Below are 20,733 nucleotides of genomic sequence, written 5' to 3'. Positions count from 1 at the left end.
ACATTTTGCACTGTCAAGTGTTCATCAAGGAATTGAATCTGAAACAGCAAGTATCAGTAAAGACACAAAAAATTCATGCACACTTTGAGTTATGAATCTACAGTGTTATTCTTTGTTTATCCAAGGTCATAAGAGTATACCTATAAGAGCAAAACAGAAATAAGCAGCCAGAGGTAAAGAGGAAACAATAATGTGGGAAATCTGGAATTAAAAACAAAAAAGCAGTGGAGGTGTACAAACAATCGGTCAGAATCTGAAAGATGATTTTATTTTCAAACCTTTGTTCAAATGCTGAGATTTCTGTTATTTTGTTATTGTTGAAATATGTTTGCCATGTGATCTTTTAATAGTTATTTATGCACTTTCCAACATTTATTGTCATAAGTTTAATTATATAGTGTAACAAAGCAGTTTAGCTTAAAGAAATAAGGCATGAAAAAATGTTACTTACTTCTCCCTGTTAATCTGTCAGTGTATCTAGGGTCTGATATTTCTGTTTAATTGCTTGGGAGATTTCCCTGAATCCAAATTAAAATGAATTATTTTAGCCATTCTCAATTGCAAGGGATTAAAATAACTACCTACTTGAAATTATGTACCCTCTTTAAAGTAGAAACATGCCACAAGGTGCTTCAGAAATGAATGTATGCTGAGCTAGAGAATGATCTATTAGGAAGTGCACTCTTGGTGAGCTGAATTTAATTGAAGGTCCTGAGGCATGCAAGGTCTTCAACAGTAAATCTTAGCAGTAGGGGCGTGATCACAGATCATAGGGTGAAGTACAGGAGGATGCACAAGAGACAGAATTCAGGGGAACAAAGAGAACTGAGTGATTATAACTTTGTCTAGTCTGCCAGAAATGAGGATTAAGCATTGGGAATTAGAATCGTGGATAATATACTTGAACGAATAGCTGGAGTTGAGTAAAATAGCAAGAGCGTATTGTGATGTTTATGGTGGATAATACTGTGGATATCAGTTAGTTTTTAGTATATAGAAAAACTGTAGAGAAGGAATAAGTAAAACGGAAACAATTTTATTGCTGTCAGGTTTTTCAGTTTTTAATACATGTACTTCCATTAGATCTGTATTCAAATCAATAAGTCTATTAATTTTGATTTATGATATTAACATTCAGCAGATGCTTGAAATATTTGAATGCTGTCTCCTACTAGTAGAGCCAATCTCTTAATCTATTGTTTTTGAATCAATTAAAAATATTTAAAACAACTCATAAAGTACTTAGTATATGATGGTGTATTTTATAGATTATGTATCTTTAGTTGTGCTATATTAGCCACTACTAAGTCAAACAAACTACCGGACCAGATCACGCTGGTCTAGTCCAGTGTTGCCATCTGCAATCCTTGTGCTTGCTTTTGAAGACCAGTCTCCACACCCTGGAGTCCAGGGACAGACTGTGGATAAATTGGCTTTGTGAAGCTTGCACATTTGCAAATGATGAATGTTGAAGTAAATAATTAAAAATAAAATATACATTGTTATAGAAATATTAAATTTAAAAAGCTCAAAACAGATAATGATTATTAATTTGAAATCAGAATAATACTTGCCTTACACTTGTCCTCCTAAACCTTAGCCCTTCAAATTCCTTTGAAATGAATGGACACTTAAATCCTAACCTCAAAGGTTTCAAAGGTACATTTAATGTCAGAGAAATGTATATAATATACACCCTGAAATACTTTTTCTTCACAACCATCCACGAAAACAGAGGAGTGCCCCAAAGAATGGATGTTAGAACCCCAAAGCCCAACCCAGCACCCCCCATGCATAAGCAGAAGCAAGCAACAATCCCCCTCCCCCCACCGGCAAAAAATATCGGCGCCCCCCCCCCCACCAAGCACTCAAGCATGCAGCAAAGCATCAATAAAGACACAGAGTTGCAGTACCCCAAAGATTATTCGTTCACCTGGAAATTTGACATACCACAGGCACTTTTTCTCCCTAGTAAGGGAAAAAGAGGTGTCTCTGTTTTGCAGCGAGAGGGGAGACATAACAAGCAACTTGTTGATTTACGATGTTAAAGGTCCATTGTTTCGCTTTTTCCGAGCTCTGTGCCCAAAGAACTCGGGTCTCTGAGCACACAGCCAGCAGCCAGCTTGCTGCTTTCAATTTTCCATCTCCTACAACACACCAATTTCCTGCTGAGGCACCAACCTTGAGTCTGCCCGCCTCCAGAGCCACAAAATCCCGAAACTCCGAAGGCGTGCTAATCTTCTAGGCTGCGTCCTTGGTGTATCGAATAACGGCCGATCGTGAGACCCCAAGAGTGGGTCCCATTCCCGCAAAGGACCGAAGTCAGTGTGTAACTCCAGGTCAGGGTCTTTAAAAGAACCCTGAAATGGAAAAATAAAGATATTAAAGATAGAAATAGAGCTGTTTCTGAAGATGCAAGCAAAGGGAGTCGCCGTTAGGCGCCATTATCTCCTGAGCTCCACCCCCAACCTAGCAGAGGATCAGAGCATGATACAGGGGAACCCCTGCAAATCTGGATCCAAGTGACAGAAAGTAGTAACAGATGCAACACCATCTGTCATTTGGTAAGCCTTAGATTTATGCGTTTGATTGCATGTACTAAGAAGTCTGAGATTTATCAAAGCTTAGATGGCTGTTTTCCAGTGGTTCTGATCAGAACTGACAACACCAGCCAGCAAGATTCACCTTATAAATTTCTTATGAAATGGGCAAGATTCTGTCACCTGATAGTAAATAGTGATATGACGTTAAGCTCTGTGCCCAAAGGAAATAACTTGTATCTGTTCAAATTATACATGAGGATTTGTGAGTGCTACTGCACTAAACTGATTTCACTGCTGCCTCCACCGCATTTTATTTCAGTTTATAAAGGTAAATGTATTGAAATAATCATTATTATCCCTTTGTCTCCTGAATTCATATGAAAAGCTGAAAGAAGTTATGATGTGATAGTTTGAAAGCAAAATAACACATTTGGTGTACTAACTGGGTTGACAACAGTAACCAGTTGATGAGGGAACAGATAGGATGATAGAATCCATTTTCCAGATCTTTTCTGCATCAGAGTACATGCATGCCCAGTAAGTTAGGTTGGGGAGAATGCAGATAATTTACTTTAACAGCCATTGCTACCTTTACATTGTTGGGGACTTTTTTTCCAGAGCTTCTCTGAGGGACAGAGGTGATCGAGCCAATTACTGGAGAGCTGATGTAAATAAGTAAGGAGATGGCATTCATTGCCAGTCACATTGCAATCCTGAGATCCTATACACAATTCTACCCAGTGCAGCATTTCCATTGCGACCTGATACAAAGTATGTCATTCAAATCCTCTCTCAAATTCCTGAAGGTTCAGAGTACACACATGAATTACAGTTTTAAACCTTATCAGGATATGTTGCCTCATTGAAAGGCTTCCAATGTACATGTGCAGATCTAAGAAATCTATATCTGTTCTTAATTTTCCTTCTGCATTCATTGGGAGGAGATTCAGCCAGAGGATGTAACTTAAATGTCTAAGACCAGATGTAGTGGCAGTACACATAGGCTCCGTCTGGCTAGCATTGACACTACTGCAGATGGTTCAAGAGAATCAAGTCCATAATGTCATTGCCTTGCTTCAGATCACGTTGTTTGTTGTTTCTTTATCTATTCATTATTTAATGTCTTTAACAGGACAACATATTGATTTTATTGTCACCATTTGGCTTTGGGATTTTGGCTATTAGGATAACAGAGATAAATACCCCATAAGTAGTCAGGAATATGCATTTAATGAAAGTTGAAAAATAATCTTGACCCCTCCCCACTGAATTGCCAGAAACATGTACACTGATTGGCAAAAGTGAAGTGCATTTCTGCTCATTACTAACCCTGCCCTTACCTCGGCTCCTCCGCACCCTTCATCCCAAAAGTTTTTGCATCCATATTGGCATGAGTTATGGCTTCTAATTCATCAAGAAACAGGTGGTTAAGATCAAATAAAGTGCCTTGTCAAATTAAACACATTTCTGCCAAGATTGGTATGGTATTTGAATGTGTCTAGAACTTAATTTTCAATTTTGAATTAATTTCTTTAGTTTGAGCTCTTGCCTTGACATAATTTTCTGGGACAAAGAAGTAGCAAAGCACATGTGAAATGTGAGAACTTGACCACTTGTACAGTAGATAAATATTTTTTTCAGAATAATTTCTCATCAAAACCTAAATTGATAGAAGTTTTTGGACATTGACTAGAAATAACATTATGGATTATCGGGTTTCAGTTTCCCCACCTACCCATAGCTGGGTAAGACATGTGGAGTTGATCATATGGCAACAATTTAATGGCCTCATCACAAATAACTCTTGAGTAATTTATGTCTTTTGACTCTACCCTGGAAAATCTCTGGAGGTGATCGACGCGAGTCCCCTGTCAGCACCATGGACCAAGCTCAACCCAGACTTGACACTACGGAGGAACTTCAAGCAGGTGAGGTGTCTTTAGCTGATCAGGGCCTTCTGAGAACTGAGACTCCAGCAAAATACTTCACTCCAGCCGTTCAGGTTATCTTCCATGAGTTGCCGTTTGTAACTCATGACACAGTGCAATAAATGGCCAACGAATCTGTTCTGTGATCCAGTTCACCGCAGCATAATTCGGCTCCTCAACCAAGATTCCTCGTCTTTGTTGGCTATTTATCTCATGTGCATTAAACAACTAACAATCCACATCCTCAGAACAGATTTGGTATAGAATCAAATCCTCCCTCCTCTATTTAAAAGGTTTAATCTAATTTGTTTACATTTGAGGACAAAAGGATTAACATTAGCATAGAGCTTCTTCCCTTCCATAAGTAAATATTCTAGATGCATTTGAGTTTAGGAAGCAAATAACTCTCCTCTAGTCTCCAAGTTGTTTTTAGATGATCACAGTGAAGAGTGGACTAAGCCAACCTATCATTTTCTTCCCTCCCCACAATTCTGCCATTCTGCCTATCTCCACATTCACCCACTGTACCCTTGTTTTTTCCAGTAAAACGTTGAGAAATCCTTGCTCAGAGTTTTGAGAGTTTGCAAGTAATGAAAAAATCATTTTCTAGGAAAGCAATCCATAATTATACTAATCAACCATACTAACCTGCGCAGAGTTTAAAATGTTTTTGAAACTTAGAATAGAGACTATAGTCCTGTTGAATTACCATTCACTTATTCCTAGGTTGTTACTGAAATTTATGAACATGTAGGAAAATAGACTTGTGCCTGTCTGTAGGTTCACTTACTGTATGTTTATCAATATTTATTCAAAGCTAAAAAGTTGGCAGATAATTTCCAAAGATAGTTCTTTTGGTGCCTTTGCTTACTCATTGCTTGTATGAAGCTTATGATTCTCTCAATGTATTCTTGTTTTCTCGTTTTAAAATATTGGCAGACTTTGAGAACCTTTATAGGGGCAGTGTACTCCAAGAACTTTTAAGATTCAATCACGTGAACCAGAGAGAATTTTAAAAGACTAATAATTTGGACGCCCATACTCACTCACTCGCATGCTTACTCACTCATTCTTTTAAAATTCCCTGTCTGGTTCATTTGATTGAATTTTAAAAGTGTTTGTACATCGTGCTTGTCTTCAGACATGTGTAGCACCAGAAAGTCATGTTATTGCACTGTAGTTTTGTAGGCTGTTCATGGGAAGAAGCTTGCAAGCTCACAATCATGTGGAAACAAAACATTGTGGTAAGAAGCCAATTATGGGATATTCTGGCAAAATTGCTCAACACAAAGAGGAAAACTTTGAAGTAAATGTACAGCTGAGACTTGAAACCAATATCAATATGTTAACAATTAAAAAAGATCTGAAGTGTTTTCTGTTTTATAAGTAATTTCAAACTAACATCATGTGCAATGTATTTAAATGTACTCCGTATATAATAGTAATTCAGTTATAATGTACCTGCTGCGAATTGAGAAATTGCATTGAAGAAAATGAATTGAAGAATGTTAAAGTTCTTTTCTGTATGGATTCTTTAGAGTTTAAAAAATAGCATGTGATCTCATTGAAACTAAATAAAATTCCAAAAAGGGTTGATAGACTGGTTGCAAGAAGGTGTTCCCTTGGCTGAAGAGTCCAGAACCAAGGGTCAGAATCTCAGAATAAGGGTAAGCAATTCAATATTGAAATAAGAATTTTCTTCAGTTAGATATTGGTGAATCTTCGTAAAACTGTATCCCAGAGGGCTGTGATTATGAAAAAACTTGGGAACTGAGTTCATTTCAAGCAGAGATCCAATTGATTTATTGTTGTTTTGAGAAGTGGAGGATACGGGTGTAGTACGGGAAAGTGAAGCTGAAGCCACAGATCAGCTTGAAATTCACGGATAGTCGCACAGGCTCTAGGAGCTAAAAGGCTGATTCCTGTTTCTGATTATTATGCCCTTATATAGATTTTTAAAACTGCAGAAGCTTAACAACATAAAATAACCTTGATTATCATTATAGTCTGAACACCTTATTGGAACTAATATTTATTTATTGAAATATAGTGTGGAATTGGCCTTTCCGGCCCTTCAAGCTGCCCCTTCCAGCAGCCCCCCTGTTTAACTCTGGCTTATTACTGGACAATTTACAATGACCAATTAACCAATCAACCAATATGTCTTTGGACAGTGGGAGGAAACAGGAGGATCTGGGGGTCACAGGAGAATGTACAAACTTCTTATAGGATGAGATTTTGCAGTACTTCCCAGTGATGAAACATTCCAATTCTGATTCCCATTCCACTTCCAAAGTGTCAATCCATGGCCTCCTCTTGTGCCAAGAAGAGGCTACCTTCAGGGTAGAGGAGCAACATCTGGGTAGCCTCGAACCTGATGGCATGAATATTGATATCTCCTTCTGATGAACAAATCTCCCCGCCCCCCTCTATTCCACACTTTAAACTTTCATTTCTTCTCACCTGCCTTACTTCTCCCTGTGTCCCCCCCTCCTCTCTCCTTTATCCACTCATACACCATAAGATATAGGAACAGATTCGGCCATTTGGCCCTTCAAATCTGTTCCACTATTTCATCATCATCTGATCCAATTTTCCTTCAGTCCCAATCTCCTGCCTTCTCCCCATATCCCTTCATGTCCTGAACAATCAAGAATCTTATCAACCACTGCCTTAAATATACATAAGGACTTGGCCTCCACAGCTGCCATGGGCAAAGAATTCTGGCTGAAGAAATTCCTCCTCATCTCCGTTCTAAAAGGACGATCCCCCATTCTGAGTCTGTGTCATTTGGTCTTAGACTTCCCACCATAGGAAACATCCACTTTATCAAGGACTTTTACCATTCAATAGTTTCAATAAAGTCACCCCCTCATTCTTCTAAATTCTGGTGAATACAGGCCCAAAGTCATCAGACACCCTTCATATGACAAGCCATTCAATCCTTGAATCATTTTTGTGAACCTCCTTTGGACCCTCTTCAGTTTCGGCACAAAGATAAGGGGCCCAGAACTGCTCACAATACTGCAAGTGAGGCCTCACCAGTGTTTTATAAAGTCTCAGTATAACATCCTTGCTTTAATATTCTAGTCCCCTTGAAATGAATGCTGATATTGCATTTGCCTTCTTCACCACAGACTCAACCTGCAAATTAACCTCTAGGGAATCCTGCACAAGGACCTCAAAGTCCCGTTGCATCGCAGCTTTTTGTAGTTTCTCTCCAGTTAGAGAATAGTTAACCCTTTCATTTCTTCTACCAAAGTGCATGACCAAACAGTTCTGGACATTGTATTCCATCTGCTATTCATTGGCCATTCTCCTAATCTGTCTGTCCTTCTGTAGCCTCTCAACTTTCTCAAAACTACCTGCCCCTCTACCTATCTTCATAGCACCTGCAGACTTTTCAACAAAGCCATTAATCGCAGCATCCAAATCATTGACATATAAAGTAAAAAGAATCAGTCCCAATACAGACCACTGTGGAACAGCACTAGTCACTGGCAGCCAGCCAGAAAATGCTCCCTTTATTCCCTACTGACTCAATCTGGAGGTTAACCTTTAGGGTATCCTGCATAAGTCCCTTTGCATCTCAGCATTTTGAATTCTCTCCCCATCTAAATAATAGTCTGTCCCTTTATTTCTTCACCGAAGTGCATGACCATATACTTCCCAACATTGTATTTATTTGCTACTTCTTTGCCCATTCCCCTAAACTATCTAAGTCTCTCTGCAGGCTCTCTGTTTCCTCAACATTACCGACTCCTCCATTTATCTTTGTATCATCGGCAAATTTAGCCACAAATCCATTAATCCTGTAGTCCAAATCATTGGCATGCACTGTAAAAAGCAGCAGTCCCAAGACCAACCCCATGGAACTCCACTGGTAACCGGCAGCCAGCCAGAATCGGATCACTTTATTCCCACTCTCTGTTTTCTGCCAACCAACCAATGCTGCACACATGCTAGTAACTTCCCTGTAATTCCATGGGCTCTTACCTTGCTAAGCAGCGTCATATGTGGCACCTTGTCAAAGGCCTTCTGAAAATCCAAGTACACCACATCTACTGCATCTCCTTTGTCTACCCTGCTTGTAATTTCCTCAAAAATTGCTATAGGTTATTCAGGCAGGATTTTCAGGAAACCATACTGGCTTTGGCCAATCTTGTCATGTGCCTCCAGATATTCCATAATCTCATCCCTAACAATCAATTCCAACAGCTTCCCAACCACTGATGTCAAACTAACAGGTCTATAGATTCCTTTCTGCTGCCTCCCACCCTTCTTAAATAGCAGAGTAACATTTGCAATTTTCCAGTCAATGCCAGAATCCATAGATTCTTGAAAGATCATTATTAATCTCTCTGCAGTTTCTCCAGCTACTTCCTTCAGAACCCGAGGGTGCATTTCATCAGGTCCAGGAGACTTATCCACCCTCAGACCATTATGCTTCCTGAGCACCATCTCAGTCGTAATTTTCGCTGCGCATACTTCACTTCCCTGACACACTTGAATGTCCGGTATACTACAGATATCTTCCACTGTGAAGACTGATGCAAAATATGCATTCAGTTCCTCTGCTACCTCTGCGTCTCTCATTACAATATCTGCAGCATCATCTTGTATTGGTACTATATCTACCCTCAACTCTCTTTTACCCTTTATATACTTAAAAGAGCTTTTAGTATCTTCTTTGATCTTAGGATACTCTCAGACTTGCTGAGTTCGTCCAACATTTTGTGTGTGTTGCTTTAGAAAAAGAGTAAGTTTTTATGGCACAGAGAACAGGAGAAAGGAGGGGTGTCCACAAGGAAAGGTTTTTAATAAACTGGAAGATATGAATCATTAAATGTTATGATCCCACAGGCTTTTTGTAGCTACTTTTGGTGTGTAGTGACTTTCTAGAAAAAATGCAGCAGAGGTCTAAAACATTTATGAAATGGAGGCCAACTAATTCAACACTTCTTAAGTTACTTATTGATGTTCTTCTCTTCTCATATCTGGTTGTAAATTGCACACAAAGTCAGTGAAAGTGCCCTTTAAATGCTAATCTGAGAAGGAAAGTAACACTACAGATTTTAAGGGAATATACAAGACAGAACAAGTTTTCGTCCAAATTCTTTCATCACTCTATTTCTGTTAACCCCAGGACTTCCCACTCCTTAATGCACTGGAGTTTCAGGAATCAGGACAGAATCAGCCATTTGGCATTTAAGAGTTAATTAGATATATTGAGTGATTTTTGAATTCAATATAGAATGTCCAGTTATGGATGTGATAATTTGGTAACTTTTATGGTTAGCACTAAAAAAACTATTTGTGTATTCATCTCATTGTTAGGCAGGGAACAGTAACTCAAATAAGAATCTTGCAGAACTGATAATGAATTGGTACATTTCCTTGGTTGCTTGTCATCGCTGATAATACTTTAGTTTCATATAAAACTTAAAGTAAAATTTCCCATCAGTTAGTGAATTAAGATTTTGGATCAAGTATTAAAATTCTAATCTTGCAATTAGAATCACAGCACAAATTATTGAGCTCTCTTTGCACTGATAGATTGAGCCGAAGGGCTTGTTTTCATGCTATCAGGCTCTAAACTATTGTGATCAGTTATACCTGATGTATCAGCAATTGCAACATTTCCAATTACACAAAACTGCAAATTCATTCCTTAATTTAGCCAGTCTTTCTACATAAACTCAGAAGAGAAATTACAAAGCTTTTTAAATGTTTAATATGTTATACCGAATTATTTATCATTATTTACATGTTTTTACAGAACTTACAATTTTAAAGTTTTCAAAAGTACCAGTGGAACTTTAAAAATATAACTACTCTGCTTTACAGACGCTAAACTGCAGAACTGGTGTTTACAAATTGGCATACAATCTTTTAAGTTCTCAAGAGTACCACTTTTAAAATGTGACTTTACTCTGCTTTACAGATGCTTTATACCTGAAACCGTGCTTCAGCACACTTAGAAGTTGGATACTGCCCTTAATCCTGAGAAAGCACAATGTTGTTTCATGTACAAAACTGCATTATGCTACAGCTGGATATTATAGCCTTAAATAATATAGCTGTGGTAAAATAGTAATTTTTTTGTCTGTCAAGAGTTTTGGTGCTGTGTGCCAAAACAAGTCTAACAAAAATAAATTAAAGCCCTTGTTTAATGTTTGGTACAGATTGCAATTCATTAAAGATGAGCAGTCCTTAATGTTACAGTTCATTAAATGGAATTATTGTACAGACACTTATCAGTCTCTCACTGAAAATACAACTGAGTTCTTCACTAATGAAGAAGTTCTGTGGAATGACTTGTGCGGAGTAATGGATGACTTCTGAAATAAACTTCAAATATAGATTGTGCTAGTGTAAAATGAATGACCTTCACAAGCAGTGCACCTGAGAATCCCAGACTGTATCACCAAGTACACAATTTGACAGACACTAGACACTAGAATACTACAGCACAGTACAGGCCTTTCGGCCCTCGATGTTGTGCCAACCCATATACTCTTTTAAAAAAAGAGGTACTAAACCCACACTACCCTGTAACCCTCTATTTTTCTTTCATCCAAGTGCCTGTCCAAGAGGCTCTTAAATACCCCCAATGTTTTAGCCTCCACCAGCATCCCAGGCAAGTCATTTCAGGCACCCACAACCCTCTGTGTAAAAAAAACTTACCACTGCTGTCTCCCCTAAATTTCCCTCCCTTAACTTTGTACATATGTCCTCTGGTGTTTGCAATTCGTGCACTGGGAAACAGATACTGGCTATCCACCCTATCTATGCCTGTCATAATCTTGTAGACCTCTATCAAGTCCCCTCTCATCCTTCTATGCTCCAAAGAGAAAAGTCCCAGCTCTGCTACCCTTACCTCATAAGACTTGTTTTCCAATTCAGGCAACATCCTGGTAAATCTCCTCTGCACCCTCTCCATAGCTTCAACATCCTTCCTATAATGAGGTGACCAGAACTGAACACAATACTCTAAGTGTGGTCTCACCAGAGATTTGTAGAGTTGCAACATGAGCTCTCCACTCTTGCTCAATCCCCCTATTAATGAAGCGTAGCATCTCATAGGCCTTCTTAACTATCCTATCAACCTGTGCAGCGACCTTGAGCACTGTATGGATTTGAACCCCAAGGTCCCTCTGTTCATCCACACTCTTAAGTAACCAACCATTAACCCTGTACTCAGCCTTCTGGTTTGTCTTTCTAAAATGCATCACCTCACACTTATCCGGATTGAACTCCATCTGCCACTTTTCTGCCCAACTCTGCATCCTGTCTATATCCTCTTGTAACTTTCGACAACCTACAGCTCCATCCACAACTCCTCCAATCTTCGTGTCATCCACAAACTTACTCACGCATCCTTCCGCCTCTTCATCTAGGTCATTTATAAAAATCACAAAGAGCAGGGGTCCCAGGACAGAACCTTGCGGCACTCCACTAGTCACTGACCTCCAGGCAGAATACTTTCCTTCCACTACTACCCTCTGCTTTCTTCCTGTAAGCCAATTTTTTATCCAAATAGCCAAGGTTCCACTGATCCCATGCCTCATGACTTTCTGGATGAGTCTCTCATGGGGGACCTTGTCAAATGCCTTGCTAAAATCCATGTAGACCACATCTACTGCCCTACCCTCATCAATTTCTTTTGTTACCTCTTCAAAAAACTCAGTAGGCTTGTGAGGCACAACCTTCCCTTCACAAAGCCATGTTGACTATCCTTGAATAGACTGTACTTCTCCAAATGCTCGTAGATCCTATCCTTAAGAATCCTTTCCAATAGTTTGCAGGCCACCAACATAAGACTCACCGGTCTGTAGTTCCCAGGATTCTCCCTATTACCTTTTTCAAACGAGGGAACTACATTTGCCATTCTCCAATCCTCCAGCACCTCCCCTGCAGCCAAAGAGGATTCAAAGATCATTGCTACTGCTCCAGCAATCTCTTCTCTCACTTCCAACAGCAGTCTGGGGTATATCACGTCCGGCCCTGGGGACTTATCAATCTTGATGTTTTTAAGATGATCCAACACTACTTCTTCCTCAATCTCCACATTGTCCAGCACACAGGCCTGTTCTATTTCGATCTCACCCTGATCAAGGTCCTTTTCACTTGTGAATACTGAAGCAAAATGTTCATTTAGGACCTCCCCAACCTACTCCGCCTCCAGGCACATGCTGCCTTCTTTATCCTTTAGCGGCCCCACCTTCATTCTTGTCATCCTTCTGTTCTTCACATACACATAGAACGCTTTGAGGTTCTCCTTAATCTGACATGTCAAGGCCTTCTCATGCCCCCTTCGAGCTCTCCTAAATCCTTTCTTAAGCTCCTTCCTGGCTACCCTATATTTCTCATAAGCCCCTCCTGCTTCCTGCTTCTTGTATCTAACATATGCTTCCTTCTTCCTCTTGACGAGTTGCCTCACGTGTTTTGTCAGCCATGGTTCCCTTTTCCTACCATTTTTTCCTTGCCTCAGTGGGACAAACCTCTCCTGAACCCAGCACAAGTGGTCCCCAAACTTCCTCCACATTACTTCTGTGCTTTCACCCTTGAACATCTGTTTCCAATTTACCCTCGCTAGTTCCTGCCTCATCCCTTCATAGTCAGCCCTTCCCCAGTTAAGCACTTCCCCATTTTGTCTGTTTTTATCCTTTTCCATAGCTATGCTGAAGCTAAGGGAGTTGTGGTCACTCTCACCAAAATGCTCCCCCACCAAGAGGTCTGCCACCTGACCAGATTCATTACCCAGAACTTGATCCAGTATGGCCTCTCCTCCCTCAGCTGGTCCACATACTGTGTCAGGAATCCTTCTTGAATACACCTGACAAATTCAGCCCCTTGCAGACAGGAGGTGCCAGTCAATATGAGGGAAGTTGAAATCACCCATAACTACAACCCTGTATTTCCTGCACTATTCTAAAATCTGCCTGCTTATCTGCTCCTCGGTGTCCCGAGGGCTATTTGGGGGCCTATAGACTACTCCCAGCGCAGTGATTGATCCCTTCCTATTTCTGTCTTCCACCCACACTGACTCAGTGGACACTCCCTCTGCAGTGCCCTCCCTTTCTATAGCCGTAAGTTCATCCCCTTTATTCCTAATACTAGCATTGAAATAGACACATTTCAACCCCTCTAACTGGCTATATTTATGTTTTGTCCCCTGCCTGTCCTTTCTCACCAACTTAGAACACATAGATTTGAGTTTTTGTTTCCAGTAAAAGGTTAACTCAACAAAAAGTAGGAAAGAATTCCTTGTCCCAACAACACTTCGAGCTGAAGCATTAAGCATGAATTGGATCAGTCTTCACATTAGCAGTTTCTATTAGAAAGCTAATTTACACATAACCTATAATGGTTTCAATATTGTTTCATTTCAAGTTTAAGAAAGATTCTCCATGAGCTGCTTGGAGCATAACAATCCCCTGTCATCATTAGGTAACCCTACCTGAACATTGAGTCATACAAAACAGAGCCCATGTTTATGTTTTTGAATACTGCACTCTTTGAAGTCCTATCACCCAGTTCATCTTTGATATTTTTTTACAGTTTTGTCATTGTGCTATCAACATATACCCTAATGGACTGTTGGTCAGGCCCACACAGTAGGCATCTCCCAGTCTTCACTCAGCTAACAGGAATCACATGGCATTCATTTCCAACATATCTCCTGCAACCTTTTTAAACCCAGCACTCATCTATATTCCTTATTCACCCATTAAAGCAGCCATTCTCAATGAGTTGCCCCTAGCCTTCAGTTACCTTGTTGCCTTGCCTTGTTAAGTATCTGTTCTCTCTTTTTTGCTGGCCCCTGGTGGATTGTAATTTTGTCGTTTGTTATTAAAATGTTCACTCACTGCGAAATTGACTCTGCTGCTCCTCTGCTTTTGGGTCAAGCCTCCTCTACGTTTCCTGACAAGGTGGGTAAACCAGCAAATGACCCAGCAGAGTTTGAAAATTTCAAAAGGAAATTGTCCACCTTAACAAGTGCCTGACCCAGAAACAGCAGGAAATGGTTGACCATCTGCTTGCTGCTCTCAACCAACTCTGCATATTATTGCAGAAACCCTGCTTCAATCAGCTTCCTCCCTCAGAGACATAGATTCTGGTAATTAAACTCTTTGATGGATCCCCAACCTGGTGCCGCACCCTCCTGTCCCAGTGCATCTTGCACTTCCAGCTACGGCCATCTGTGTATTCTATGGACTGAGCCAAGGTTGCCTTCATCATTTCTCTGTTGAATGGGCGAGCTCTGACCTGAGCTGCCTTGAGCTAGGACATCTGCAATCAATATGAGGAATCCATTGCTGAGAGGTGGTGGGATTTCAACCATCTAGGAAGTGGACGCGAGGCAGCAGATCGGATACTTTGCTCGCGTAAAGGCTCACCTTTGGTGGTGGATTACACTATGGAATTTAGGACCTTTGCTGCGGAGTGCAGCTGGAACATGCAAGCACTGCTGGCCCATTACCATCGAGGCCTCTTAGTGCTTGAAACATGAGCTGTTTACCTGGGAGATGCCCAGTGACCTCAAAAGCCTCATCACTCTGGCCCTTGGTATTGACAAGCATCTAATGGAACAGCACTAGATCACCAGCCAGAACCTCAGTTCTGTTCCCAGGACCATTTCAGGTTGCAGGACCCTCACCAGCGATGCCTCTGGAACTCGTGCAGTTAGGGAGAGCTCTCCGAACTCTCCAAGAGTGTGATCATTGAGGGAGGATTAATTTGTGCACTTACTACAGTGCCCCTGAGCACTCACTCTTCAAATGGCTACTGCATCAGAGCAAACGGCACCATCTGGTAGAGACATTGGGCCTTCTATCTGGCCTCTCATTCCAGCACCATATCCCGACTTACTGTCTTTGTCCTCCTCCACACAGGAGGCTCTGGTGAATTCTGGTGCAGGAGACAACTTTCTGGACCAGACACTGGAGGTGCACGTTGGACTCCCTTCTAAGCCTATCTCTCACCCCTTCTGCATTATTACCATTTAAGGTTATCCATTGGGACCTGGGCTAGTCTGAGCACAGACGCGGCCTGTGCACATGAGCATCAGAGAGCATCGCGAGTCCACCAAGTTCCTCCTGATTGACTCACCCAACACTCCTCTTATCTTGGGTTACCCCTGGCTCTCCACTCAGGATCCTTAGTTCACCTGGTCATCTGAGTTGGGGGATCCACCTGCCAGATCACGTGCCTGCAACCTCAGGTGACTTCCCCATAAATCCATGGAGACGAGGAAACCCTGGACCTCACTAAACTCCAGCTATTGCCTTCAGTAAAAGGGAGTTCAGCACACCGCCAGCTCCCTCTCCTTTCCTGAGACCCGAGATATGAATGGCTACATAGCTGAAGGACCACTCTAAAGCTTCATTCTACCATCCCAGTCCCCAGATGGTGCAGAATTTTTCTTTATCAAGAAGAAAGATGGGAGTCTTTATCACAGCATTGGCTGCCATGCACTTAACAAAATCACCATTAAGAACTGCTACCCTCGCCCCTTGATCGATAGGGGATTTGAAACACTTCATAGGACCCAGATTTTCACTAAACTGGATCTATGGTGCACGTACAACCTGATTTGCATCTGCTGAGGGATGAGTGGAAAACAGCATTTATAACACCCTCTGGCCACTACGAATACTTGGTAACACACACAAAATGCTGGGGGAATGCAGCGGGCCAGGATGAAGGGTCTCGGCCCAGAACGTTGACAGTTTATTCTTTTCCATCGATGCTGCCTGGACGGCTGAGTTCATCTAACATTTTTTGTGGGATGGTTTGGATTTCCAGCCTCTGCAGATTTTTTCGTGTTTGACAAATACTTGGTGGTGTGTTTCGGACTTTCTGACAGTCCAGTTGTTCTCCAAGCCTTCATCAAGGAGGTTCTTCAAGACATGCTACACAGATATTTGATCATCTACCTCAATGACATCTTCAGCTTCTCCAAGGAACCCCAGGACCATTTCTGTCACATCTAATCAATCGTTCAGCATCTTCTCGCATCCCAACTGTACTGCAAGTTGGAAAGATGCCAGTTTCACAACCCATGTATTTCCTTTCTGGGTTTCTCTGGCACCCATACCCCTCTGGATCTTTTGTGGTAGAGGTGAACTCATCTGATGTGGGTGCCAGGGCTATCCTCTCCCAGTGAGGACTGGATGGGAAGATGCACCCTTGTGCCTTCTTGTGCAAGTTCAACTCCATGCAGCGCCATTATGGAGTAGGAGACAGGGAGCTACTTGCCACTTATTGGGCATAGGAGGAATGGAGACATTGGCTGACAGGAAACATTCAGCCCTTCCTGATCTGGACTGACCAGCAGGAGCATAAATCCATTCAATAGACCCACCAACCCAAACAAGGCCAGGCTTACTGGGCCCTTCACCATCAACTTCACCATCTACTATCAACCCAACAGCAAGAATGCTAAGGCGTATGCCCTGTCACAACAGTTTGACCCAACTGAAACCAAGATCAACCCTCAGCCTATTATTCCATCCTTGCCAATCCTCGCTCTGATCATCTATGATCCTGAGACAAGATTCACCGGGCCCTATTACACAGGCCTGCTCCGGCTGCCATACTTGACAAATGCATGTATGTGCCAGCACCGTGTACTCTGAGGCATTCTAGTGGGCCCACTCTTCACCCCTCTCTGACCATTCTGGATTTTCTGCGATGCCTATTCCAATGGCCACCATCATCACGGATGTAAATCGACTTGTCACTGCTTTCCTTTAATGTGCCCCATCCACTGCCTCCAACCAGCAACCCTGTGGGCTCCTGCGCCCCCTGCTGGTCCCTCAATGCCTGTGATCCTATGTTGCCATGGATATCATTATGGGGCCGCAGTGATTATAACATTAGTGGTCTGTTTCTCCAAGGCAGCCACTTGACTACTCTCTCCAGATTTCCATCATCCACTGAGATGAGGGTCCTGGTTCTCCAACATGCAGTTTGCCTCCACAGTTTCCCTCAGAACGTTGCCTCAGACCGGGGCCCGCAATTCGTCTTGCCCTTCTGCCGAGCCTTCTACCTCCTCCTCCGCTGCTCGGTGAGTTTGTCCTCTGGCTATCATGCTCAGGTCAACAGCCAATCAGCAAGTTTCTGTGATGCTTCGCCATCTCTAACCCTTCCACATGGAAGAAGTGTTTGCTGTGGGCCGAGCTGTCCCGCAATCTACACACTTCCTCTGCCACAGTATGTCACTCTTTGAAGTGCTTCACTGCCACCGATCCCCATTGTTCCCTGTGGAAGTGTCAACAGTCTGCTAGGGCACAGCTGTGCCACTTCCGAATGCTTGGAAGAGTGCATTGAGGGCCATCCTATCTGCCAGCTGTGCCTACTGCCACCAGTGGCCCCCAGCCAAACTACTCTGGCCTAGGGTCTGTGCCTGACTGTCTACTCGAGGTCTGCCCCTGCGCACCATCTCCCAAAGCTCTCATCCCACCCACTTCATTGGTTCCTTCATGGTAGTGTAGTGGCTATAGCACAATACTATTACAGCTCGGTGAGTGTGGGAGTTCACAGTGTAAGGAGTCTCTGTCTGTCCTCCCTGTGAAATGCAAGGATTTTCCCCACGTCCTCCAGTTCCCTCCCACAGTCCAGTGATTAGATTAGGGTTAATCAGGTTTGTTGAGCGTTGCTGGGGCACCCACCGCATCAATCTAGTCACTTACCATCTCCAGCAGCCACCATCCCTCAGGATCACACTTACCTTCCACGTGACCTGCCTCAGGTCCGTTGACCATGGACCACACAACCCACCTGAGCCTGTGCCTCCTGAACTAGGATGGTGCAAGATGATCCGGTGGACGTGGCTCGCTGGTTGATGGATCCATGTTGTTATGGAAGGGGTGTGCAGTACCTGGTCGACTGGGAAGAGTATGGCGTGGAGGAGAGGTCTTGGGCGCCATCCAATTTCATCTTGGATCCGTTGATCATTGAAGATTTCTACCAGACCCATCTGGATTGTCCTATATCAGGTGCTGACTGTAGGAGGAGTCGGGTTGGGGGGTGGTCTTCTCAGGCCTGCACAGACAGCTAACTGGAGTCACCTCCCACTCTTTTCCAACTCATCACTTGTAACCTATTCAAACCCAGCTCTCATCTACAGTCTTTGTTCACCCATCAAACCAGCCAGCCTCAACCAGTTGCTCCTAGCCTTCAGTTACCTTGTTGCTTTGTCATGTTATGTATACATTCTCTCTTGTTTTGAGGCCCCTTGAGGCTTGTTATTTTGCAGTTTTTTAGTAATCGCTCACCACTGATTCATCTCTGCTGGGTCAAGCCTCCTCTACGTTTCCTGACACTATTTAATTAAGAGTAGAAATAAAAAGGTGACTAGATTATATATAATTATCATTTAACTTCACATTTTATTATATATCATAAAGTGTAAGCTGTAAACCAAGTGGAAGGTGAAAATATGCTGCTTTAAATAATCCTCATTTAGCTGTCCAGATAATGCAAAGCTATGAACTGCAATCCTGAAATTTGTAAAGCCAGTGAGAGGACAGATGATTTTCAAGGACAACACCAATATGGCTATGGTGTTGCATCTGCCCACACTGGAGTTGGAAGATATGTCATGGAGTGCCTTTGTAGGGTGGGAAACTTTTCCCAGACTCTGTCCCTGGGCTGCATGAAATGTCCCAGCAGCTTTTCTAAAGATCTCAATCCCCAAAGTAAAATTCGGCGGGAGGAGAAGATGGCAGTGCACCGCGCGTGTGCAGCTCTGCGGTGAAAAATGATGTTGTATCTGTTAAATAGGGGCCGTGGACAATTTCTGATTTGATGGAGATAGACGTGAAAGCACAGAGGAACATCTGGAGAAATTTCTGAAATGCCTATCCGCTGCTGTTGTTACTGTGTGGTCAGGAATCTTTCGGAGGGTAGGCCTCAAAATCCCTGGCCTTGCCTGCTTTTGGCGACCGAGAAAGCGGTCGAATCGCTCGGACAGAGATGGCGCTCAGTACTCGGTGTCGGAGAGCTGATCAAAGCTGGAAGTTTTCAGATGACTCAGAGTCGGATTGTGGTCGGCATGGCAGGGAGAGTTTTTCTTCCTTCTCCCGTCTGCGTGAGATGTGGGACATTTGAGAAACTTTGAACTTTACTGTGCTCACGGACTTCTTCATCAAGTAATGGTATTGTTGCACTGTTGTAACTATATGTATAATTATGTGGTTTTGTTAGTTGTTTCAGTCTTGGTTTGTCCTGTGTTATCACTTAATGCATGCATTACTAAATGACAATAAAAGGGAACCACATGTCTTCATAATCTATATGTTAAAAAAATTCAAATTCTGGAGGGGCCAAGATATTCCCAGGGTTAACCTGTACCTGCCACCTTGTAAACTTCACCAGTCTTTCCACCTACTTTATGCAAATTTGGACCATACAAGGACGAAGTTTGAAATTCTATGATCTTGGGATTACCTTATTATGTACCTTGTTTTGTAAAAAGAAGGATCCAATCTCTTAAAAAAGTTGCCCTCAAAATCAGGTGAGTTCTGCCTGAAAAAAGATGGACCTTAAGGAAATGCATTACCTCATTTTCAGACCAAAAACATTTTAAATGTTTGATCAATTTTTAAATGTACGTGGATTACTTTACTTTTATCTCATGACATGACTGACAGATTTTTAAATGATCTTATCACTCTTTTAATAACAGCTTTTGCAAGTTAACGCTTATCTTTGAATTGCTCGGCTCTCTGGTTGAAATTCACTACCTGCTTCTCTTGTACAGTTAGTGTGATCCTGTGTTTGATATTTTAAGTCGCAATTGAATTCCCAATCACCCACTACCAAAATATAGAAAGCTGTTTTGTAGGCAATTTCCCAAGCTGTTGAAAGACCAGATTTCTGAGTACGGAGGTTGAAAATTCTATTACATCATTGACCTTGTTGGAGAAGACAATGCGATGCCAAAAATTGTCTTCTGCTGGAAGAAGCAAAACATCAGAGCTGTTAGAGAAGATCTGTGGAACCATTGACACTCAGCAGCCGCTAGACGGGAAGCAAAGAAATAACAAATTAGCTGAATAAGTGCTTTATGTCAGTCTTCACTTTGGAAGACTCCTACAGCATGCCAGAAATTCAAAAGTGTCGGGGTGGAAAGGACTGCAGATACTATTACTATGGAGAAGGTGCTTGGGAAGTTAAAAGGTCTGAAGGAAGATATATAAGTCACCTGGACCAGATGGACTATACCCCAGGGTTCTGAAGGAGACAGCTGA

At 42.1% G+C, this 20,733-nt stretch overlaps 1 protein-coding gene across 11 annotated transcripts in view; it reads left to right on the top strand.

The window, feature by feature from the left end:
* Positions 1–20,733, top strand: part of LOC140194009 (kelch-like protein 29) — a 483,953-nt gene that overhangs the window by 344,157 nt on the left and 119,063 nt on the right. For 10 of the 11 annotated variants that reach the window (XR_011885023.1, XM_072251314.1, XM_072251315.1 and 7 more), the window contains one exon: positions 4,394–4,471. The exons of the other annotated variant lie outside the window; for it this stretch is intronic. Coding sequence is in view for 9 of the 10 variants with exons in the window: in XM_072251314.1 (XP_072107415.1) it covers positions 4,394–4,471 (78 nt within the window). In the remaining variant the exon portion in view is untranslated. The remainder of the gene's footprint in view (positions 1–4,393; positions 4,472–20,733) is intronic. 11 annotated transcript variants of the gene reach the window in all.

This window comes from Mobula birostris, chromosome 2, assembly GCF_030028105.1.
Source record: "Mobula birostris isolate sMobBir1 chromosome 2, sMobBir1.hap1, whole genome shotgun sequence".
Lineage (NCBI taxonomy): Eukaryota > Metazoa > Chordata > Chondrichthyes > Myliobatiformes > Myliobatidae > Mobula > Mobula birostris.
This window is presented reverse-complemented; position numbering and strand designations above follow the sequence as displayed.